The sequence below is a fragment of the Pterocles gutturalis genome, unplaced genomic scaffold (assembly GCF_000699245.1).
Source record: "Pterocles gutturalis isolate BGI_N339 unplaced genomic scaffold, ASM69924v1 scaffold28727, whole genome shotgun sequence".
In the NCBI taxonomy this organism is placed as follows: domain Eukaryota; kingdom Metazoa; phylum Chordata; class Aves; order Pterocliformes; family Pteroclidae; genus Pterocles; species Pterocles gutturalis.
This window is the reverse complement of record NW_010116302.1, coordinates 1-23,533: the sequence shown is the minus strand read 5'-3', so window position 1 is coordinate 23,533 and position 23,533 is coordinate 1. Positions and strand designations below refer to the sequence as shown.

At 44.1% G+C, this 23,533-nt stretch overlaps 2 protein-coding genes across 2 annotated transcripts; one reads left to right on the top strand and one right to left on the bottom strand.

Annotated features, from left to right (window-relative positions):
• The first annotated feature begins 7 nt into the window (after nucleotides 1-7).
• On the top strand, nucleotides 8-19,498 carry RILPL1 (Rab interacting lysosomal protein-like 1). Its single transcript, XM_010075474.1, has 8 exons — nucleotides 8-100; nucleotides 3,639-3,789; nucleotides 8,763-8,881; nucleotides 10,170-10,388; nucleotides 14,007-14,179; nucleotides 14,655-14,747; nucleotides 16,522-16,609; nucleotides 19,044-19,498. The coding sequence occupies exons 1-8, from the start codon at nucleotides 20-22 to the stop codon at nucleotides 19,047-19,049; spliced, it is 930 nt and encodes a 309-aa protein (XP_010073776.1). The 5' UTR covers nucleotides 8-19; the 3' UTR covers nucleotides 19,050-19,498.
• A 3,057-nt stretch (nucleotides 19,499-22,555) lies between these two features.
• On the bottom strand, nucleotides 22,556-23,453 carry SNRNP35 (small nuclear ribonucleoprotein 35kDa (U11/U12)). The gene has a single exon (XM_010075473.1). The coding sequence runs from the start codon at nucleotides 23,361-23,363 to the stop codon at nucleotides 22,566-22,568; it is 798 nt and encodes a 265-aa protein (XP_010073775.1). The 5' UTR covers nucleotides 23,364-23,453; the 3' UTR covers nucleotides 22,556-22,565.
• Between the last annotated feature and the right edge of the window lie 80 nt (nucleotides 23,454-23,533).

Below are 23,533 nucleotides of genomic sequence, written 5' to 3'. Positions count from 1 at the left end.
TAACCACATCAATCCCGAGATGGAGGAGCTGCGCCTGGAGCTCGACCGCTTGCGCCTGGAGAGGATGGACCGCATCGAGAAGGAGCGCAAGCACCAGAAGGTGAGAGCAGAGGGCGGGGGTGGGGAGGGGGGAGCCGGGACCCAGCGCCGCCGTTTCCTTCCCCCCTCCCGCCCCGCAGCCGCTGGGGAAAACAAAGAGGGAGGTTGCGGTGCGGGCTGTGTGGCTCACGGGCTCTGCGTGGATGCTGCTTTAGCGTAGCTGAGGGTTTGGGTGTGTTGTTGTTGTTGGTTGTTTTTTCTTTTTTCCTTTCCTCCTGGAAGTTTCCTTCCTCCTTCCCTTTCTCCACCCCTTCCCTAGTCACTGTGTTTCCTTCTGTCTCCCCGATGAGGACTTCTGCTCCATCCCCTCTCCTGAGGAGAGGACAGTGCTGCTTCCTGCTAGACCAGGAAAGGTCACTGGCAACAATACACTTTTCTCTCCAGGGCTGTGAATGATTTAGCAGTCTAGTTTTCCTGGCACACTCATCGGGTAGGCAAGTCATAGGACAGAGATGGAGGCCTGAGTGATTTCAGGGCAGCGTTGGATCTGAAGAGTAGGGAAGAGCACTCTCCCAGATTTCTGCTCCATCCTCTGATGGTCAGATGTTGTCCCCTGGCTTGATCTGGGATGGTCATAGAGTTCCCTGACCCCACTCCTGTGAAAGCCCAAGGTAGAGATCGTTTCCCATATCCAGTTACCCTCATGTGGCAGGACAGCATGAGCTGCTCTGCTTATTGCCGTGAATGTGGCAGATCTACTCTTTTTAAACCTTCCATGTAACTGATTTAAAGAAATGGTTCTTCTAGTAAGTGACTGTGTTAAATCATCGCTTCTGCCTCGTGCATTCATGCTTGCACACACAGACTGAGAATAAAAAGGAGACAGGGAATTTCTGCAAGAGAGACCTCAAATTTCAAGAGTGGGCTTTAGTTTAAATAAATTCAAGTTTTATGCTTTAAAAAGAGTCAACGAGAGGACTTTTGGGTAGCATATGAAAAATCCAGAATAATTCCTGCAACATTTTGCAGAAGTCATCTCAGGGCAGTGTCTCTGAAAAGGATGGTAGAAGATCTTTAATGTATGAAGCCCTGTTTAGTCTCCAGAAGTGAAAAGGTCTAGAGAATAGATACAAGTACCAAGCCTGTGCCTTTGCCCTTCTAACAAACAGATCTAACTTGGGGGAAGGTGGGTGGTCTGTTGTGCTGGTCCCATACTGTGTCTGGGCTCTCTGCTAGAATCAAATTATCTTTTCCTGAGCCCTAGCTGCCAGAAAGTTTTTTGAAGCCATGTCATCTAAGGGAAGAAGTGCTCTAAGTCAGATCTCCCCGCTGATTTCAGAGACCGCTGTATTGCCAGTCAACAGTAATTCTTTACCTCAGGTGTTTACCAAATGCTGCGTAGTGAAGTGGATACTGAACCGATCCCAGCAGCAAGGCCCAGTATCATTGTACAAGTCCACATTCTGTGTAGATGCTTCTGAAGTTCATATGTGTTAAAAAGTTTCCTAAACGTGTCACTGCATAACACTGTACTTGCCAGTGTCAGCTGATCCCCTGCCAGTTAACCGTCTCTGCTCTGCCAGCTTCTCTAATCATCACAAAGTGGTTCACAGTGTTCAGACAATCCAGACAAAACTTTGGTGGCAATACATTTTAACAGGGAAAATAAAATACACTATACTTTTTTTTTTTTTTTTGATTGAGTTGATTCCCAGTGCACTGAGTCCCTGTAGAGCAGTAGTGTCATGTCCATCTGTGTTCCAGTGTGAGGCTTTGATGAGTGACTCTTTCACAGGACAGGTACAGGTAAGCAGAAAAAGCCAGAGACTGAGAAATAGTTGTGACCCAAAAGCCTCCAAAATACAATCCAGACAAGCTTTTAGTGGTCCTTGCAAGCATCAGTTTGAGGTTTTATCACTTCAAATCTTTAGATGCAAAACTGTTTTGCCTGTAAACCTGGCTTGGCGCCATCAGGAGTTTTCTGAGCTGGCTGGTACCTTCTGGCCCATAGATCTGCCTTCTCTGTCTGATACTTCTGTTAACGAGGGTTCAGAAGTTAATTTCTGCTCCAATTCATTGGGCTCTTAAATAGCAATAAATAAGGTTTGTCTGGGCAAACCTTAGTATAGTTGTGTGTTTATAGTGCAGCCACACAATAATTAAGTTTAGATAGTTTGGTGTTTTGTGTGTGTGTTCTATTTTTTTATCAGTATGCTTATAACTGACAGATGTGCTGTTCTATTACCTAAACTGGGTCAGCCTGTTATTTTAGCTACGAAGTTGTGACATGCAGCATCACTGTAAATAGTCCAGATATTTGGCAATATAAAGTTTCATTACAGATCTGCTTTTCTCTCAAGATAGAGAGTTTCTAGTAATGTAGAGGTGATTTATTAAATTTTCTTCTTAATTATTCAGTTGCCATAGCTTACAACACCTATATGTTACTTATAACCTATTTGTCATACAGTGTTTTCTGCAAAACTTTCAGCAAGTGATATGAAGTGACAGCAATGCAGTAATAAATGCTGCCATAAAATGGCATTTGGACCCAAAAGCCAATAGGAACATGATTTCCCATTATCAGAGCATACATTCAAAGCAGAAAGCTGTCCTTTAATCTCGCAGCAGAGCTTATTTTAGCCTAGAGCTGTGCTTGGCGGGTTGTTGTCTGAATGTGTTTTGTTGTTAGGTAGGAAAGGGGCACGCTGGATGAATGTAAAAGTCAGCAAGTGACTCAGCCTGGTTCCAGTGATTTGCATGCAGCTTTTTTTGTTTCAAGCACATACATGAAAATGGAGCAGAGAATGCCCCCCACTTTTGGCAAAGGCTTTTGGAAGGAGTAAAGCTCTAAATACAACTGCTTTTCCTTGAGGACTTTATACTTTTTGTCCTAATTTGACCTTTTCGGGGATTGGTGACAGCTGCTCTTGACACACTGTCCTGACAAATGGGAGTTGTTTTGACGGGTCTCACTGCTGCTAGCACATGCCACTCGAGACATTCCATATAGAACAATTTACATAAGAAGAAGCACAGTTTCGTCTTGTGTTTACCATGTGGACTAGGAGCTGTGGATTTGCTGCACTGTATCATGCGCTCACTATTTTACACTCGTGTTTTGTAACGGAAATTTAGTCTAGAGATGCTGCTCTTTCAGAATGGGCATGCCTAACACTGACTCCCCTGGCCTGTGCAGTGGGATGTTTCTGGGGCCTTGGCAGCTGCTTCTTGGGATGCAGGAGGTTAATTGTTGCTCACGTTTGGTTATCTTGTCTAACACAGCAGTCCCCTTAATCTGGTCCTCACAGCAAAGTGGGACATAAGGAGCTATCCTTTGAGTAACTTGCACAACAAAAATGTTTACATCAGGAATTGTCTCCTCATGTATTTACATTCAGCATATGGCAGAAGGAGACTTTGATGGTTGGTTTCTTGTTGCTGACATTAGAAAAGTAGAAAAATCAAACTAGTTTCATTTAATTGTTTTCTGTAAGAATCATAGTAGGATTGTTAGTAGTTTGATCTGTAAATAGTCCAGCCAAAGACTCTTTAACCTGTTTAAAAATATCAATGTGTTGTCCCGGTCTACCCTTTAGGAATTAGAACTGGTGGAGGATGTCTGGAGAGGGGAAGCACAGGACCTTCTTACCCAAATTGCACAGCTGCAGGAGGAGAATAAACAACTGATGACAAACTTGTCTCACAAAGACATTAATTTCACAGAAGAGGAATTTCAGAAGCATGAAGGCAAGTTTGATACTTCAATTTCAGTACTTGCTTTTGTTATAAAAAGCAATACTTTATCAAAGTACTCTGACTGGATATTCTGGCTCTTTTCCTATAGATTAATGCAGGTCTGGGCGTTGGTTTTTGTTTGGTTGGATTTTTACCTGACTAGAAAATCTCTGAATACATGGTGATACTGAAGATATGATAAGAGGTGGGGGTAGGAGGGAAAGAAAAGCCTGAACAGCTTTTTGTTTGGCTGAGTAGCATCTCTGAAACTAAAGTCAAGCCTCCCTTTTTTTTTTTCGGTATAGCACCTTTTTTTTTTATTTTTAGCTCATATCTTGCAAAAAACATTCTTAAGCCCCCATTATGTTTTCTAATACAAACAATAATCCATTCAGCAATGTTTATTTCATATCATTATGCACAAAGATAAGTGCAACTGTTGATCTATTTGGCATAACTGTTTGTAAAGCAGCAAATCAAGATTTCTTTCTCTGAATTATCAGTCCTCCACATAGAGATATTCTAGGAGAACACTGTGATACTCTCCTAGAATAGGAGAGACTGATTTTACTTGGTTTACCTGCCCTTAGGTTTCCCTCACTTGTTTGGGACTTACAGCCAATTGAGAATAAGTGAAGACATTTATAATCCAGGGAGTGGGTGAATCCTGAAGAGTTGAAACAACCAATTTGTGGGCAACTTCTTTCTTGAGGCACAATGAAGTTCAAGAGAACATTCTGACTTGCAAGTACATGTAGATTTCACTGCAGCAACTGAAACAATTGCCATCCTCGGCTCTCACCCACAGCTCAGCAAATAGCTCTTTCCCGAGAGCAGGTGAAGAGATGTCTGTTTGCTTGACACTTCATAGCACATCATTTGAGGCTGCTGGCTCCTGAGTCCATTTCATGATACTTTGCTGGGTTTTAAGCTGAAGAGTTGAAAAAAATGACTGTGCAGCTTTGGGGATGAGGCAGCCTTGAGCTGAGAGATGGGGTGGACAGGCGAGAATGTTAACAGCATCACTCCAGCAGCAAAACATGTCTGTGATGGTGAGTCAGTCTGGAACTTGGTGGCTTTCTGAACTATCATACGTGGACGGGACTCTGGTCCACTGCCTCAAGCCACAGCTCCACTTTCTGCTTATCAGTAACGTCATGGCTTCCTCAAAAGGCTGGCACCCTATGTGTAGCATGCAGTGTCACTGGCAAATCTGCAAGCCAGCCCACACAGCTGAGCTGTTGCAGCTCCCCAGGAATGCATGAGGAACAAAGAGAGATCCTTTTCCAGACACTGGAGGTTGGGATTAAATGAAGACTTGCTCTAGGTGGATACAACTCTGTCCCAACACTGCAGAAGTTGCACTTGCTTTCTCCCAGAGGCTGAGTACTGCTCACTTGCCCTGGGGAGGAGTATAATAAAATCTTCAGAAACTAAAAATTGTTAAACCTCTCAAGATCACCACTTAAAAAAAAAAAAAATTCAATGCTTTCAATTTAGGAGTCAATCAATGGCAAAGAAGTAGCTCAACAGCAGCCTTACAAACTCCACGCAAAATTTCAGAATGGCAGTGATGAGTCATGGACCACGAAGACTATGACATCTTGTTATAAAGAAAGAGCTTCCCCTTTGTTTTCATTTTTTTTTTCTTTCTTTTTTATTTCAGTGGGTATCTAGCTCACTGCAGCTCATGTGCTTGTATTTAAATATAGCCATACTCTCCACACTCAGCCAAGCAAATGCCAGGCATGCTTTTCCTGTTATTTTTACTGTGCCTACCCAAGTTTAATAACAAACAAAACCCATAAACCCCTTCCAGAGATCAGATTCTGGGAGCACTGATATTCTTTGGCCAAATTCATCAGTTTAAGTCAAATCACATTAATTTATAGCCACCCCATCTTATTATTGGGACCTATTATATCAAATCCAACTGTTTTCCTTTTAGGAAATGTTGTCATTAATGAATGGGGGTAAATTTGTCTCAATGTCTTGTTTGGATAGTGTTGGAAAGCAGTCATGCTGCTTTTTTTCAGTCTTCATCATTTGATCTAATACGTGAATAGTCTACAGAGGCAGGTTTTCAAGCTAAATACTTTGTTTGCTGGAGTAACTTTGACTAGACTCCAGTCTTCATATCTCAGCATGATTTAGTATTGTGATCATGTCTCCCCTTAGCGGCTAGCCCCTGCTGCTTACTCACCAGACAGTTAAAGGAATTATTTTTAGCACAGGCAAAAGAGGCCAGTGATTTGGACATACAAGGCTTTCAGATTCAGTCCTTGCCAGTTAATAGTCACCTCAGCGTTCACAGAGCCTCATGTCAGCATAATGAAGGTGTTCAGTAGAGAAGCAGAGGCAATCCTGTCTAAACAGGAGTGTTCTGCAGAGAGGGCACCTGCTGAGGGTCTGAGCAGGGTTTATATGAAAGGACATGTGGCAGAATACAAAATACACAGGAGGGGTGAACACTGTTCCTCCCAAGCTCAAACTGAGCCCTACTTGGTGGTGGCAACTGAAACTAGTAAAATGCCACAAGCAAACTTGACCCAACGTGTGTCAAACAGGACAAGCAGGCTGCTGTTCTGCAGCGGGGGGAGCCGCTGTCTCAGACTGGCTGTGGCGATACAAGCAGCAGGATTTCAGGTTCCGTGAGCCTCGTGCTAGGCTGCTGAGGAATGTACAATTCCCTTCCAAAAGTGGAAGCAAATTTCTATTCTAAGTATTTATATTTTTTTTCAATTTTTTTTTTTTTTTTTTTTAGTTGCTTTCCTTTCCCTTGCTCAAACAATGCTATGATCACAGCAATCCACAGGAAGCTGCTCATAGGACGTGCCTAGGGAAGCCAGCTGGGTGTGCCATTTCAGATCTTACAGTTATTAGAGTTTAAATCACTTAGAGATAATTACTTTACATTTGGGGTACTTAGCGATTTCCCTCCCCTCTTCCCCAGTGCCTGAGGAAATGGAAGATGATGTGACTGTTTCACAAACACTTCCCACCTTTCCTTTCCCCTCCTCTTAAAATAATAATGATAATGTAGTGATCTCTGCACACAATTGAAGCTTTTTAGGTTCACCAAATGTTAGGGAGAAAAATGAGCACAGTGGGAGGAAAAGCAGTCAGCACTGAAATGGTACTTTATTCTTTAAATAGCACCTGCTAGCTAGAGATCTCAAAGCATCTCACAAGTACTAATGGATATAGCTGCGCTCACTATTCCTAGCTCCTACTGGGGTGAAACCACCAGTCTAAAGTTTCACTGCAGTCCCTTTGTACTTCAAGGCAAGGTTTTGGATTTTTTTTATTTTGTTTTTAAATGCAGCTGATATTCTAAGCCCCAGCCCTGAGACTGGCTGCAGAGGGTGGATCCAGGAACCTGCAGTGAGATTTGTGGATACAGTGGTGTGTCAGACCTGTGTTGTGACAGGAGAGTGTGGATGTCTGTAAGAGTTCAGTAGCAGTATGTGTCAGTGTCTACTTGTCTTCCCTGGTGGGTATGAACTGTTACCACCGTGAAGAATTAAAATTATCCTGGAAAGAAATAGAACCTAGAGCAGAGAGATGATAAGGACCAGGGTCTATAAATAGAGCAGGCAAGCTTACCACACAATTAAAAAAGACAAGAACATAATATTAGAATGTGAACACTGTGTCACTCTCAGCTCTTTTCTGGGGTTTGACAGGAACACGTCTTCTGAACCAAATTCCCAGCCAGCCACGATCACCAGTCCTTTTCCCAGCAGAGCAGTTACCTGTTCTCCGCTGTGCCATAGCTCGGGGTGAATAAATTGTCACCACTCACAGTTTGTGAATGAAGGAAGCTGAGGACCCAGGTAACTAAGTAATTTGCTAAAGGTAATTAAACAAGACAGCAGCAGATCCTGGATTTGAGTTTCTGCTTGGACTGGGCTTTGGTCACCCACTGCCTTGGTCACAGGCTTTCATCTTCAAGCTGTCCTATAGAATTTTGTGCAACATGATTTCATGGGATAGTTTAAAACCATCAAACTGCATGTCTCTGTGCAGTTATCAGGAAAAGTTAGTTTACTAGATTTATCATCTCACCAAGTTAAATCATCTGGTCTGTGTTTGCTCTGAAGAGCCTGTCACTGTAGTGCCCCTTCCTGATGATCTCTGTAATGGCAAATAATGGGAAAATTATTCCTGTTTTGTGATTTATGACATTTCTTAATGATTCATTGGTCAGATTTCAGGTTAATCTCATTATTTTCAAACAGGATCAATGTTGGATTCTTGGCAGTGTTCTGAATATCTTTTGCAAGTGAAATGCCATGTGGTATTTTTCTCTGAAGTATAGTTATTCTAAATATGAATTATCACACAATGGGATGGGGAAAGGGTAGCAAAACATGAAGAGAAAATATATGACCATAGTTCAGACTAAATTTCTGTTCTAGATTCAGGATGGAGGTACCTTCTGAAGGTCCTGCTTCATTTCCCTTTCACCCAACACAAAACTGGGTTGCAACATAAAGTCATTCTAGTCCAGTGCACCTCAGCTGGTTTGGATCGAGGTGCAATCCACAATAGTGAAATCTCGTTTAGATCTTGCTGAGGATCCAGACTGTCTTTTTTACAATTTTCCCAGGGCCTTGGACAGCTGATTTTACAGATTATCACACAGGTAACTAAGCTCCCTGGGGCACAGTGCGAACACTGATGTAAAACTACTGAGGCAGCAAGATCTAGCAGTGTCACTGCACTGTTATAAATGTTTCTGAGGACTGTCAGTTCCTTTTTTAAGGTACTTCTGTCCAGTGGCTTTATGGAGTGGGTTGTGTCATCTATGTTCCCTGTTACCCTTGAAGTAACCTTTAAAGCATCTTCCAACAGCTTCTCTGTAATTCTACCAGCAAGCAACTTCCAGAGTCTTTACCTAAATATTTTTCGCTGTTATTGTTCTCAGTCTCAGCAGTTCCTGATTGTCCTTCGTTGGTTTTCTGTGATCTTTTTTTAACCAGGAATGTCAGAGAGAGAGCGGCAAGTCATGAAGAAGCTGAAGGAAGTGGTAGATAAACAGAGGGATGAAATCAGAGCAAAGGACCGGGAACTCGGACTTAAAAATGAGGATGTAGAGGCTGTAAGTGACTCTTACTCTTCCTATTTCTCTTCTTTCTCACCCATACTTCCATAGCCTGTTTTCAAGTTGTAAGTTAATGTAGAATTTTTGAGCAATGCCAGATTATTAGCCCAATAACTAACGTGTCTGGCATAACTGTGGAGTGTCCAAAGTGCTTAGGCAGCCTTCAGTGTGGACACACACCCTCTGCTGTGTTCAGAAGGACCAGGCACTCTTGGAATATGACAGAAAACCAGTGTAACAAGAGAGGAAGATGGGGGAAGGACAGGTTGTTTTGTTTCCTTAAGGACCTCGTACCTCTCCCCTTTCCTTGGAACATGACAAGTAACTTTCTCTGTCTTCTTGAATCTCTCTCTGCCTTGGCAGTGCGAACTTCCTCAGCACCCCCTGCCTCACTCCACCCAGAGATCCCCGAGTTTGTCAGCAGGGACACCACGCACGCCCTCCCACACCAATGTGGGTTACCTCCTTGAACGGGAAAGGGGTAGGAGGAAGCAGCCTGGGCCCAGCGCAGGTCACTTACTTTTGCCAGCAGTGAACAGAAGGTCGCTGAGAGGATGGGTGGCCCTGGGGACCACAGCACGAGAGATCCAGCTTTAGTCTTAGATGAATCCCAGACTCCACTGTGACTTTGGGAATCACATGATGTCTTGGTTCTTTCTGTGTCAGGAGAATGACCTCCTTACCCATATTTTGCTTCCCATCCTTGCGCTGCCTCATCTCCTTAGGCCCTGGGACTTTTCTGGTGCTAGTGAGGGCCTGGCCTAGATGATCTCTGCTCTACCCAAGTGCCTGTGGGATGAACTGTGGCCTTTCAAACTGGTGCTGTCCATACAATGCCCAGCAGGTCACATCCTGCCTTAGGAGAGAGCCTAAGAGCTCAAAGTAAATAAATATAGATTGAATACTAAGGATTCCTGTCTGGTCTTTCTCTCTTCTACTCTGGGTTAAGATTTGATTCAGAATCCCGTAAGCCACCCTATCCTTGAACTTTGCTTTCCTGAAATATAATATCAGAAATTATGGATTTGCTTTTAGATGAAGAATTCCCTGTGCTAGGGGAGAAATGCCTCATTACTCTAGAAACCAATTAAATTTTGGTGACTGCAACTGTAGTGGATACTTATTTAAAAAAATATCTAATTAATCTGGGAGTGAGGAGGGAGGAGAGTTCTCCAGATTAACTTCAACAGAAACCCACTATTTTTTCTTTAGCATGATGTTTGGGACTTGGCCATCGTGGCTGATGGCTCAATGGATGCTGACCTATTGCATCAATGTTTTGCAGCTTCAGCAGCAACAGAACAGGTTAATGAAAATTAACCACGACCTGCGGCACCGGATCACTGTTGTGGAGGCTCAGGGGAAGGCGCTGATTGAGCAGAAGGTGGAGTTAGAAGCATATCTGCAAACTAAGGAGCAGGAGATGGGCAACCTGCGAGCAGAGCTGGGGAAACTGAGAGAAAAACTGCAGGGTGAGGACAGCCAAAATGGGGAGGAAGAGAAGGTAAGGGGCTCTTTAAATCACTTTTTAAACAGCCTTTTAAAAAGCTCTGGACTTCATACCAAGTACCTCTTCCTTGGATAAACGTGATTGATACACATCAGAGGCAATGGTGGCACTTGAGGACAGCAGTTTGTGTTCACATGTGACATACAGAGAGCAACGTCACTCCTTGCACTGTGACAGGAAAGGCCCCGTTAGGATGGATGATGACCCAGTGGGACAGACCCCTCCTTCCTAAAGGAGGGAACCGATCTCACAGAAGGCAGAGTGGCAGCACAAGTCAGCAGCGGGATGTCTGCGTTAGAGAACAGCTCTCCCCTTAGCCTTGGCTACCCGTCACATGTCCCAGGAGGTGTCACCTTTGGGTCATGCACGAGGCTGCAGAATTCACCAGGGATCAGAACAAATCATTGCTCCAAAAGAGAGCATTGTATTAAAAACATTACGAAGCAATCCAAAATCTCTGGAGTATCAGCTGTTAATTTGTACTGGAGGCAGAGGTGCTTTGGTAGCACTGTGTTAGTATGTTTGGCTTAATGTTGTTTGTACACATCAACCCCTTCCCCCGAAGGAAAACAAACAGGTATCTTAAACAGCTTGGGTTTTCCAGAAGATAAACAGCTGACAAGGAGCTTAAGCTTTGCCGAGTATGCAAATATGCAAGCCCTAATGGGTCCCAAATGTGCTATGCACTGACAGTGGTGGCATGAGAGCCATAGTAAAAAAGAAATAGTGTCAGAAGCGATCCCAGAGGCAATGCAGAACTCTGCACGCTTGGTCCTTGCATCTGGCACTTTTGATCTGTCAGGACTAAGCTGGTCTATTGCTACCAAATCAACACATAAATATTTGAAGGCACCTTTTAGAGGAAACAATTTTGGCCTTATTTCTGCTTCTGATTCCTATTAGAATTTGTGCAGTGAAGTGGTACTAGCGCAAATGTTCATGAAAAGCAAACATTACTGCTTGCATACTCAAGCACTTGCAGGACCAGGCAAAGTGACAATCTGCAAATTGAGTTGGTGCTGAGATCTGAGCAGTAGGAATGCAAACTTGAGGGGAGCTTCCTGAGAAAAGGTGCCTCTCATCTGTTGCATCCCTTATTCCTCTTTATGGTTCCTATTATTTTTCTTTTTGCATATGACACTACTTCTGTCTAACTAAACCAAATGTGCTGTATTTCCCTTTCCTAATGCTGCTCTTAGAGTACAAGATAGGATAAGGGTTCTGATGATCTGAAAGAACTGAGGAGCGCTATCATATAGAGCTGTTTGGCTGGATGCGCTGGCAAGAGCTCCAGTACCAAGCAGCATTGTAAGCACCTGACAGACTGCAGCAGAGTGAAGCATCCAGTTCACTTGTAGTAGGCAGGAATATACATCAAGAAGCAGAGGCAAAGGCTGATGGGGTACCCTGGTCACCCCTGGAATGTGACAGCCAGTGTTGTGTGAAGATGTCACTGCTGAATTGGGCAAGCACGGCATTAATAATGAAAAGGATGATTTCATTGTTGTTAATTCAGCCAGGACACACCAGCTTCCAGCCTAGGCCTGGAGCCAGGAGGACTGAAAGTGGCTTCAGTCTCTGGAGAGAAAGGAGGCATTCTTTACCTCTCTCTAGCTCATCAGTTCGGTGGCAATGGTGCCTCTTCTAATTAGAGCTGTTCCCCGCTCTCTCTGTCAGGATGATGGCCAGACAGGAATCGCAGTGGCAAGCAGAAAGCTGGAACAGCTGCATGCTCTGGAATGGACATTGCTGGTTGGTTTCAGTCAAATACATTTGCATTGGTTACAGGCTGCTCAGTCTTTGCTGATGTGAGCAAAATCTAGCAAAAATAGCTTATTTGGGAAAAGGTGGGGGGCAAATATACAACCAAAAGAAGAGGCATCAGCTCAAGCCCTAATCTAGAGAGGTGAAGAAGAGGAAAAGTGTTTGGGTAATTTCCTTTGAGTCTCTTGTTAGGTTGCATTTATCTTTATTTATTGTAGTCTCTGTAAAGAAACTCATTTGGATGAATTGGGTGAATCAGACAAATGGACAAGTGAGCATTGCTCTGCTGCTTTGTCTTTGCAGGACAAGGACTGCGGTCCCTGTCATAGAAACTGATATTGCACCAGCCTTAGCCCAGATGATGAGTTTAATCTGAAATCATACATCAATGGGTAGCAAAACTGTTTCACAAGCACATGAGCTCAAAAGAGAGTAGGATCAGGCTTACAAAAAATTGACTATATTTAAGAATTTTGTTACTTAGCTCCTCACTTTTCCAGCTTGTATCCCAGCGAGGCACCACGGCAACACAGGAGCTCTGAGACTCTGATCTCTGCATCCTACTGGGAGGGTGGGTGGCTGACCTGGCTGCTGGCATCTCTGATTTCATGTGCTGGACTCTAGACAGTCCTTGAAAAAGCATCACATTTCAAATGGACTTTACTACATTTCAAATGGACTTTGCTAGGACAGAGTACCTTGCACACCTTTGTATTGTTGGAAATCCTGTGGATCTCTAAAGGCTTGTAGCTGCTCTTCAGCGTCTTGATTCTAAGTTCCCTTCCCAGAAGCTTGGGATTTCTCATGAACTGCTCCTCAGCTCTGTGCAGCCACTGAGTGGAAGAACAGTAGAGGACCTGAACGATGGTCTTCTGAATGCTGTATTTATACAGGCTACATTTTCACAAGCAGTTAGGGCCAAATAGTTCTCTGCAGGTGCTAGAGTCCACCTGGGTGACAGGAAGCAGCCCCCCAGGCCTGGGAATCCAACCACGTGCCTAGAGTGCAAGTTCTGGCTTGTTGCGAGCCACAGAAACTGGGTGGTGCGAGATAAAATTCCTCCAAGCTTCCAGTGAACTCTTCTCAGATGAAAAGAAGAGACAAGGGTACACATGTATAAATGCCTCATTGAGCATTAATCTGCTGGTTTCTTCCACTTTATAGCTAGATCCTGGTGCTAACTCCAATCCTGCTTTTTTCAGTAAAGGCATTAAGGAGATATAAATTTAAATCTCCACTTAATATGTTTACATCCAAAGGAGCTTTCTCTGTGGGGGGAGCTGGAAGGAACTGTCATGATCTTTGCTATGTGGTTTTTTCAGTGTTTATATAAAAAGCTGATGTTTGATTTACCCCATTTGTTAAAAGTATGAAATCCTTGGAATTCCTTGGACCCTGTGTTCAGGCCTGCTAGAAACAATTGGTGTGTTTGTTTTCCCAAACATGTAACTCTGAGAAAGATTGCTGTGAGCACAGGGTAAGTCACAGCACTTGGGTCTTCCTTCTTTGCAAGCTTCCCCTGAACACCAGGTGAAGAGAAGTACAATAGAGCTCAGATCATCTTTCAGAAGCTTGCCAAGGTCTGACCAGTCCTGTGTGTGTTATCAGTCAACCTGAGCACAGGGAAGAATAAAGTCATCAGATGACTCAGCTTTTCTTGATGACAGTCTTTAACGTGAAAAACAAATTCCTTCTACCTTTTTTCCCCTCTTAAAATGGCTGTGCTTCTCTTGAAAGAGGATTTAATAGTGCTGAAAGGAAGAGGTTAGGAACTAGGCTGATAAATACTTTAAACTCCTCAGACATGCACTCACATGGTGAATTTCAAGCCCATGTTTTGCTTCCTAGACAGAACCAAACAATGATGACTGCCTCTCAGAGTCAGAAAAGATGGCAATGGACTTAAAAGATCCAAATCGTCCGAGATTCACCTTGCAGGAGCTCCGGGATGTCCTTCATGAGAGGAATGAATTGAAATCGAAAGTGTTTTTACTTCAAGAGGAGCTTTTATATTACAAAAGGTAGGTTAGATCTCCTCCTATCGCATGCTATAAACAGGGGAGCCATAGGGCAGGGCGAGAAACAATAAATGTGCTCTTAAAGAGTATCCAACAAGCTTGTGTTTCTGCAAAGGCTTAAAGTAGAGACTGCAAGCATACAGCTTTAGGGGGAATCTGGTTCCTCAGAACTTGGAAAAACTACATCCTTCCCTAACTCCCAGGTTCTCCATGAATCTTAGAAAGATTATAAACATTTAATACTTTTGAACTTCAAAAATGAGGATAAGAGGGGGTCTAAAATGAAAATTCTAGAACTTTCATTCAATGCATTCCTCTTCGCCCTCTCCTTGACACAATGAGAAGAAAACACTGAAAGGAGACCCGGTTCTAGGTGCTGTTCCTTGGTTGACAGAAAAATCTCCCATTGAAATTGAGAACTTAAATCACTTCTGTGGTTTGGGAGGAGACCATTAATTATCTTTTCTTTTCTTTCAAGTGAGGAAACAGAAGAAGAAACTAGATCCCCTCAACCTACACCCATAATTCAGTCAAAGCCCTCAACTCAGCCTGAATCTGGAATCAAACGCCTGTAAGTAGCATATTTTCTATGGATACTGGATATAGTCTCCAAATACTAAATGTTTCTTATGGGTAGGAAAATGTTAAATAATTTAAAAAATAAGATAACTATATCCCTAATGTATATAGGAGAGGCATTGAAGGAGCATTTGACTGGTATAATGAAACAGCAGTTGGCTTTGGCCAAAACTTTTGCCTAGTTCTGGGTCAACTTTCAGTCTCGGATTATTTCCCATGGTACCTTTTGCTGTAGGGAGTCCAACAGTACCGCATGTGCTGGTGTTTATGGGCCAGACTGGTGTGCCCAAGAAGCCCACTCCAGTTCTAACGTCTCCTTCTTCAGTACACTATTTAGGCTAACCAGAAGTCTGGAGCACGTGTTGCAAGGTTTCATTCCCAGGGTTTGCATGTCTGGGAGAAACTCTGAGTTCTGATCTCAGCCTGACTGATTTCTACATTTGTCTCTATCACATCACATCACATGTCAGAGTTTTGATGAAATAATGCAACCAGGAGGCTTTACTGAGGAGGAAAAGTACAAGGATTAAAAATGCTCCCTCTGTTTTGAGCAGAAAACGCCCTTTTGTTTTCTCGTGAAGGATACACTGATGTAATGCCCGAAACAGCCATAAGTTTTCTTCCTATTCTTGCGGTCTACAAAAGCTGGTGTGTCTGTCACATTTCTGCAGCTCATGGACCATGCCACAACGCAGAAAAATAGAACTCCTAGCTACTGCTGATGATACAACAATGTTTGCTTGTTTGTTTTCATTGTTAATCTAAGAATAGCAGTTAGAGTGGCTGTGTTGGGGAGAGCTGTGTTTGCTCACAAATGAAATGTCTCTCATGATTCCAACTTAATCTTTAATTGACATTAGTCCACAGTTCAAAAAATTATTTGGCACAAGGGAGAACCTCTGAGGAGAAGCCTTAGAAAAAACAAAGGGTGTTCCAGGTATGGATGAAGGTGTGTTGGCAGGTTTGTGTGGCACTGGCAGGGCACAGAGCACCTGGCCAGCGTGCTCCCTCAGCCTCTAGGTTGCATGAACTGTATAATGCGTAAAGTGCTGACCTCTCACAAAGAAACAGTCTTGCTGCCAGCCAGCTAGAAAGTGTTTCTGATAGAGTAGTTGCAAGGTTTTGGTATTTAGCTGCCTGCAGTTGCCATCTTTCTGCATGTGAAGCAGCGCAGGTTCTTTTGGAGCAGATACACAGGCCTTTAACTGAGTAGCTTGCACAGGGGGTTATTTCCAGATTTCACCTGTGATACTGGTTTTTAACTTGAAACTATCAACTGTAACATTTATACATCTTTAACTGTAATACCAGTCCTGTCTAACCCTTTTTTCCATGCAAATATCCAGTAGTCACAGCAGAGTCCTTTTTGTACTTCTTAACATACACCTTCATCCTCCATCTCATTCTGTATGTGCCTGTGTGTCTCTTGGGAAGAAAAATGTGCACTCTGCTCTGCATTGCTAGAGGTGGTAATACCCTGATGAAATCCAACCCCAATTGCAGGCTGCCTCACAACAGGAAAGTGGTATCTTTTAGAAATTCAAAAGCAATTTAAACTGTTGCAGCGACTGCTTTCTCTAAATACAAGTTTTTCAGTGAGGAGAGCTGTCTTGGGTGATGCAGATCTACCTCTCCCTGTGACGTGTCCTGTGTGGTAATTCAAAGTAACCCCATGTATCGTGTTTGCCTCTTTTCTTTTTAATGGAATGCTTTTTCTTTCCCTTGCTCTAGTCTTATCTCTTCTGTGTCTGTACTTTCCTGACCAGGATCTTTACAGCCATAATGCCCATGGTAGCAGCTGGATTGATTCCAGACGATCCCACATTGCAGCCAATAAGAAGACTTGTGTCCCTTGTAGGAATTTTTTTTTTTTTAATGTTTGGTACTGTGGTTTCCTTTTGCATGACCCTGTGTTAACGTGCACTGCTGGTTCCATTCTCATCGGCTGCCTGTGGGATCACAGAAGAACAATGTGCCAATCAGAATGACCAGTCAGTACACAGCTCATCGTAGTCCTCCATGCTCATCCCCAAGTATTGACATTTGATCACCTTTTGCCTTAATGTTTCCATGCTAAACCAGTCATTACTCCTGAGGAACTTGTTGCAATATGCAATTTTAACCAGCATCTGTTAATGTTGCTTACTAAGAGCACCTATTCACAGTTCACACCAATGCTTTTTAAGAAAGCCGTTACAAATCAGTTAGTTAGATTTACAGAATGGAATGGCTGATATCTACATTAATTTCCAGTGTTAATTATAGGCTGTTGTTTCCATGTCTTTCTATCTATGCACTGTATATTTTGTCTCTAATTATGTATTTTGGAATAGAGCGTACATTCTCAATAATCAATGCTCTCATTCTATTCTTGGCTGTCTCTGGAAGATGTACTGATAATTGTTAATGCCACTCTACATTAGAACTGCTGCTTTGGTGATCTTTGTATTTACAGCAACAACACAGTATTTAAATTCCCTTCCTCTCCACAAAGACATGCTTTTTCCAAACATCCTCCATCAGAGTTTTCTAGGCGTAATAACAATCTTCACTGTTTCAGAAGGAATTACCCTTCTGCTTCCTGTAGAGATTTTTTACAAACATATATTTATCTTACTGAATTTCATGATAAAGTGAAAAAATACTGAAGTTTGACATTTGAAACTTACTGCATAAAAACAGCAGTCCTTTGTGTGGACTTCAAGATCCTAAGCCTGACCATGCAGGACCAAACACGCTCAGCAGAAAGCCTCAGTGACCAGAGACTTCTTTTATCACCTGGAATCAGATCTGGCCCTGAAAAGGCATAGCATATGTGTGTGAATCTATGAGCTCCTGTGATGAGGGTGGTAGAAAAGTATGAGGCTAATTAAATGCAAAAGACTTATTTTACTATTCAGGCTGCACATCTGAAGCCAGGAAGTGCAAAAGTTCAGGTCCTGCTAGCAACGTTGGTTATCTGGCATTGCACTTGTGTAGCTATTTTAATCACTTTCTAGTCAAGAAATAATTATTCTTAATATTCTTAATAGCTATCATCATGCTGACCTGCATATACAATAGGATTTTTTTTGTGGAAAGCTGCCTTGAACCTCATCTGCCACTCAAATACAGTCTCCTGTAGTCGAGACACCGAAGGCAGAGCTCCCTGCTCTGCACAAGGCAGCTTGGACGATGGGGATCATGGTACAAGGGGAGACTCCAGGAAGTGTGGGTGGAGGAAGAACGCTGAGGACGGTGGGGCAAGGACACGGCACCAGGTTTATGCCCTGACCTTATTCCATCACCTGTCAAAGCTGTGTTTATGTTTGCATAGTCTCTCACTGTAGAAGTATTTGTCAGTTCCTGGATCAGAACTGTGTTACACTTGGTGCTGTGCAAGCAAAACAATATCTGCCTCCTGAAGTGCCCCAGGAAAACCCGAAGGATGTGCAGCCAGTTCAGACCTTGGGTAGCGGGAACCACAACTTTTGCATTTCTCAGCAGACCTAAACCCTGCACTAACGCCTCTTGTACTGAACTCGTGACGAACATTGAATTTGCCTAATCAAGTAACTTCACCCTATACCAACAAAATAACACTAAGGACTTTTCCAACTGTATTTTTTTAGCTCTGTTGTCAGCTGGCAATTTGTTGTTGTATTAAATGGCTGTTGGTTCATGTACGTCATTATCTTAGAGCACCCAAGCCGTGTGACAGGAAATGACGTGCACACTTGTGTGCGTTTCTTTAGAGCCTTCCTCCTGCAAACTCACGTGCACGTATGTGCATTTATTCATTTATTTTTGCAGGAATTGAGTGTATATATCAAATCTGTACACTTGGAAACAATGTGGAGGCTTATTTTCTTATCTTACGAGTTTCCTTGCTGACACCCTTAAAAACAATTTCTATTTCTGCCTTATGGTAAATTATACAGATTTAATGCCAAAGATACCACTTTACTTATGGCGAGAAACTAACCTGTATTGTGTCGCTTCTTTTGTCTGAGGGCTGGGGAAGGGGGAATATTCTAAAATTATACCTGCACCGTGTAGAGTCAACAGCATTTAGAGCTGATTTGAAGCTTCCATAGCCAAACCGCTTGAGATTGCAGTGACTTCATCTCTAATAGCATTCTGACATGCACTCCCATCAGGCTTCACTGCCGTGGTTTTTGCAGATGCAAATAGATTTTTTTGCTCTGTGTTTTGTTGTGCTGTGTATTGTGTCGGGTGTTTGAACTGCTTTCAAGATGGTAAACAGTCTTCTTTCTTTTTCCCCCCCTCACTCCTCCCTTCCCGGAAGGTTTAGTTTCTTCTCTCGTGATAAGAAACGTATGCAGGCATCCCAGAAAAGTGTTCACTTCCAGGATACTTTTGGAGAATGGTCTAATTCAAATAGAGATGACTCCTACACCGAGCAAGGACAAGAAGCCCTGCAGCACCTGTGACTAAAACCTCAAGGTGTTCAGTTTACCGCAGTAGATCTCGACACTCTAGTAACAAGAAGCTTCTGTAAGCAAATCCGGCAGCTCATCACTTTTCCTTCCCTTGCACACCTCCGCGGCTGTGTCCAGATGTACTCTTCAGAAGGGATCCCTTGCTGTTTACATGGTGCCTGTTTGCTGAAAACAGAATCCAAGCGTAGTAACAGTCGCTGATACCCTGGGACATCGAAGCTTCTAGATGACTTGTTTTGTGATGAATAACAAGTCTATGGTCTTGTTCATGCATTAACTACAGTAACACAAGCTTCTTTAAACCAAAAAAAAGGACCTGTGCCATTATTAGAAGTTTGTTTGCAGTGTACAATATCTAGTGGCAAAGACTCTTTTACCCTGTTTGTTAACACTATCGGTTGTTTGCTTTTTATTTCTGTAAGAATTTTTTCAAGAGGCATATGACAGCAGGTCTTAGCACTGCTGTGTCCTGTCAAGTTCAGCTGGCATCTGCATTCTGCAGAGTAACCACTTGGAAATCCACCCGATACCAATCGATAAACTGGAGTAGCCTTGAGAGGGAGAGGGAGCGGGAGCATACGTTTCCCTTGCTGCCTATAGTGCCTAAAGCATGAAGAAACCGAAGTAAGAGGTGAGCGTGCCTTGCATTTTGCCATGAGTTCTGCAGTATTAATGGAAAACAAACTGCTTACAAGGAGGAATTCTAACACTCAAGTTTTTTTCCTTCTTACCAGGGCCTTCCCCCTAGAGCAGCAGCCAGCTGCTGGAAAGGAATTGGGTCTCTTTCCCACAGATGGGTTTTTAATTAAGTCACACTCCCTCTTCTGTCTAGATAAGACATCCTCGACCAGCTGACAGGAACTATCTTGACTGACTTAGAGATGACCCCAACTCAAAACATTTTCTCTGACGAAACCCTCCTTGGGCAGAGCAGATGAATTCTGTACGTGCAGGCTGCTCCGCTGGTGCTGGGGCAGCCTGCGGTTACAGGGGCGTAACCTCCCACAAAAGCCCAGCACAGCCCAACGCCCAGGAGGTGGGATTCAGATCTGCTTTGCAGTTTGGCTTGTGAGACCCTTGGGTCTGACTGAGGTTGGATCTACAGAAACCACGACGCTAAAGCCCCATGCAGTGGACGGGCTGGTGTACAGGCTGGAGTAAAGCTCCAGCTCCTCCAGGCAGTGGATGTAGGAGGAACTCTCAAAGGACCCCAAGATGTCCTAGATGAGAGTGAGCCAGAGGGTTTAGTGCAGGCTCGTTGTTTCTAATGCAGGGTGATCCAAGACTCTGGACTCTTTCACGTTCACAGCCCGTCTGGAGTGTAACCGTGCCAGGAAACCATTCTTTGCAGTGGTGGGCTGAGTACCGCTCTGCTCCTGACCGTAACTGTGCCATGTTTTGAAGACAGACCTTGCGCATGTGCGAGGTAGAGAAGGTGTTACTGTGCCTCCCTGGTGTCACTGCAGTGCTGGGCCCGGAGGAAATGTGGCCTTACAGGAAAGAGATCTGCATTTGGAACAGTGACGGTAGCATCTGATGCTAGTATGGAGCAGATACGCTTTTGCCTGGTTACGTTTTGGTAACATATTGTAAGGGTTATGCTTACAGAGAGCTGCATCCATAAAACAGCAGCACTTCCTCCCTTGTGTGAAAACGGATTCTTACACAGAGGGAGTGTCTTTAATGATTATTGCATTGCTAAGATTTCAATTTAACTTCCATATTAGAAAAAAACCCCAAAACACTACAGCTGGATGAGGCAGTTAAAGTAAATAGTGAACGATGCCCATCGAATCTCTCCATCGCATAGCTTACCGTTTGGCACATTTAGAGGAGATGCAGTGATGCCTGAACGCAGCGGATGCGCGGCCTGAATAAGCACATCACTTCTGAAATCAGCTGAGAGCAACGAGCTGGGATAACAGAAATACAGACTGAATGGTTTTTCCCCAGCACCTAAGCTGCTGTTTTACAGAGGAAATCTCCCGGCCTAGTGCATATAAAGCTCGCCCCTCCGCCGGCGCCCAGTGGCTATTGTCGGGTCAAATCTGCAGCCAGGTTAAACCACGGCACTAAGCACTACAGCCTCCCCCCACTCGTCTCTGTAGCCCATTACCTCAGAAATCTAATTAGTTCCTCCTGACCTGCTGGCATGAGCCACGCAGCTCCTCATGCTCGTGCTAGAAATGCTGAGGTTGTGCAGTGCCAGTGCCATCGGAGAGGATGGCGCGTAGGGAAGAGTATGTGAAGATTTGAAGATCTGTCATTGTTTCTCAATATTGAAGTAAAACCTGCGTTTAGACAAGGGGCCAGGCTGTTGTCGGGTAAGGGGCATAACCATCCTGTCTGCGAAGGGCAGGATCACTGAAGTTTTTTGGGTAGGTTTTTGGTTGGTGGGGTTTGTTTTTTTTTTTTTTTTTTTTTTGTTGGGCAGTAAATAATTTTAACAGTTGAATAAATATTTCTGAAAAACAATTATTTCTGCAATCTTTTTTTTTTTTTGTGGAAAGTTAATACCATCTGTTCTTGGGGATGCAGCATATTGGTCTGTCTTCTTTTCCCTGAAAAAGGCTCATACAACTCTTTGTGGAAATAAAGCCTCAACCTGGGCAAGGCTGAGGATAGGGCCATTCAGAGGCTGACAAAAAAAAAAAACAGTTTAAGATACATTAGCAAATATTTAGGAATTGCCTATAATGACAAGCTCCTGAGCGGAAGATGTGTGTCTGTATATACACGGTTCCGTAGGGTGCATTGCTCTAATGAAAAGGAATTACATCCTCCCGTGCTGTTAAAAATAGATCTGTTACGTGCTTCGCTCTCGCCTTACAGACGGAGTTAAGGACATGGTATTGCTAAAGATCTCACCTGTCCCCGTGTCTACAAGAAAATAAAGTCACTTCACATTGGCTTCTGTTTTGGGCACATTTCTCAGGTTAGTTTGTTGCTATTCCATTACTATCTCTTCAACAAGTGACTGTTTCATAAAGGGCATCTGCCCCGCTGAACGAGTGTGGACATCCGGCACAGAAATAATTCAATACGGAGCTCCCGTCAACCCCAACCCCGGCAGCCAGAGGGGTGTCACACGAGGTGTGTGCTCAGTTTCAGTGGGATGTCCATACATGTGGTGCATTTCTTACAGCATTCACCAGTTCATAAACAGTAATACAAAAGTTTATTTTCTCTGGAGAACAATTCAAGAGCGGGTATCAAAAGCAGGAGCAACGGAACTACAGAGAGCTTCCAGCAGGCGAGTGCCAGCCACACACAGTGACACCGCGGCTCCTTGCTCCCAGCACCCTCCGCACCTGGAACGCTGGGGGTGTCAGCGCAGACACCGCGCCCCAGCGACAAGGCACTGTCACCTACCGATGTTTGTCATCATCTCGTTGTTTCTTGGTATCCCTTTCCCTGCTCCGGTCTCTGTCCCTGTCCTTCCTGTCTCTGTCCTTCCTCTCCCTCCCCCTGCTCCTCTCCTCTTTGGAGTCCCTCTCTCTCTCACTTTCACCCCAAGTCCCCGACCGCTCCCTTTCTGGCCATCGCTTCTCTCTGCCCCTTTCATGGTCTCGGTCCCGTGTTCTCCAGTCCCTTGTTCCCTCACGAGACCAGTTTCTTTTCTCTGCTGATCCTTCTCCATAGAAATCATTTTTCATGTTTGGCAAATTGATGGGCTTTCGGAAAGGTCTGTCCCGTCCTCCGAACCGTAGCTGCCCAGATTCTTTTTTGCCTCCAAAACCACCTCCAAGCCTCCGAGGAATCCATCCTTTGAGAGTTCGTTCCAGTTCAAAGTCTACAAAGATCTCATGTTGATCAATAACCAGCCGGTTGGCGTCCCGGTGGGCCTTCAAGAGAGCACGCTCCTCTTTGTACTCAACAAACGCATAACCCTTGGAAAACCCCGTCACCAGGTCCCGAACCAGACGGATCTTTCTGATGTCTCCGTACCGGGAGAAGACCTCCTTTAACTTCTCCTCTGTTGTCTGAAGATTGAGCCTTGCTACGAAGAGAGTGAGGTGAGGATCTCCTGTGACCCCCTTGTTGGGCACGTACCGTGCCAGCATCGCCCTCCAGATGGCCCGGTCGTGGGGCTCCTCATCCGTGCCATCGATGCTCCCGGCTTTCAGGGGGTCGTACTCCTTGGCGATGGGGGCCCAGTCGTTCATCGTCTGGGGGGAAAACAAAGCACGCCTCGCACAGACACGCCGGTATTTTAGGACGAAGAGCAGGTAGCGCAAGCAGCACTGCCAGCACTGCTGTACAGCATATTCCATCCAAAAATCCCCCACAGTCCGACAAACCCGAATACACCCCCACCCTCGCTGTTCTCCTCGAT

What these genes read in the sequence shown, in the direction of transcription:
- RILPL1 (XM_010075474.1), top strand. Translation starts at nt 20, where the DNA reads ATGGAGGAGCTGCGCCTGGAGCTCGACCGCTTGCGCCTGGAGAGGATG. An exon ending in GGAATTTCAGAAGCATGAAG is followed by an intron (nt 3,790 to 8,762) that starts GCAAGTTTGATA and finishes TTTTTTAACCAG; the next exon opens with GAATGTCAGAGAGAGAGCGG. An exon ending in AAAATGGGGAGGAAGAGAAG is followed by an intron (nt 10,389 to 14,006) that starts GTAAGGGGCTCT and finishes TTTGCTTCCTAG; the next exon opens with ACAGAACCAAACAATGATGA.
- SNRNP35 (XM_010075473.1), bottom strand. Translation starts at nt 23,363, where the DNA reads ATGAACGACTGGGCCCCCATCGCCAAGGAGTACGACCCCCTGAAAGCC.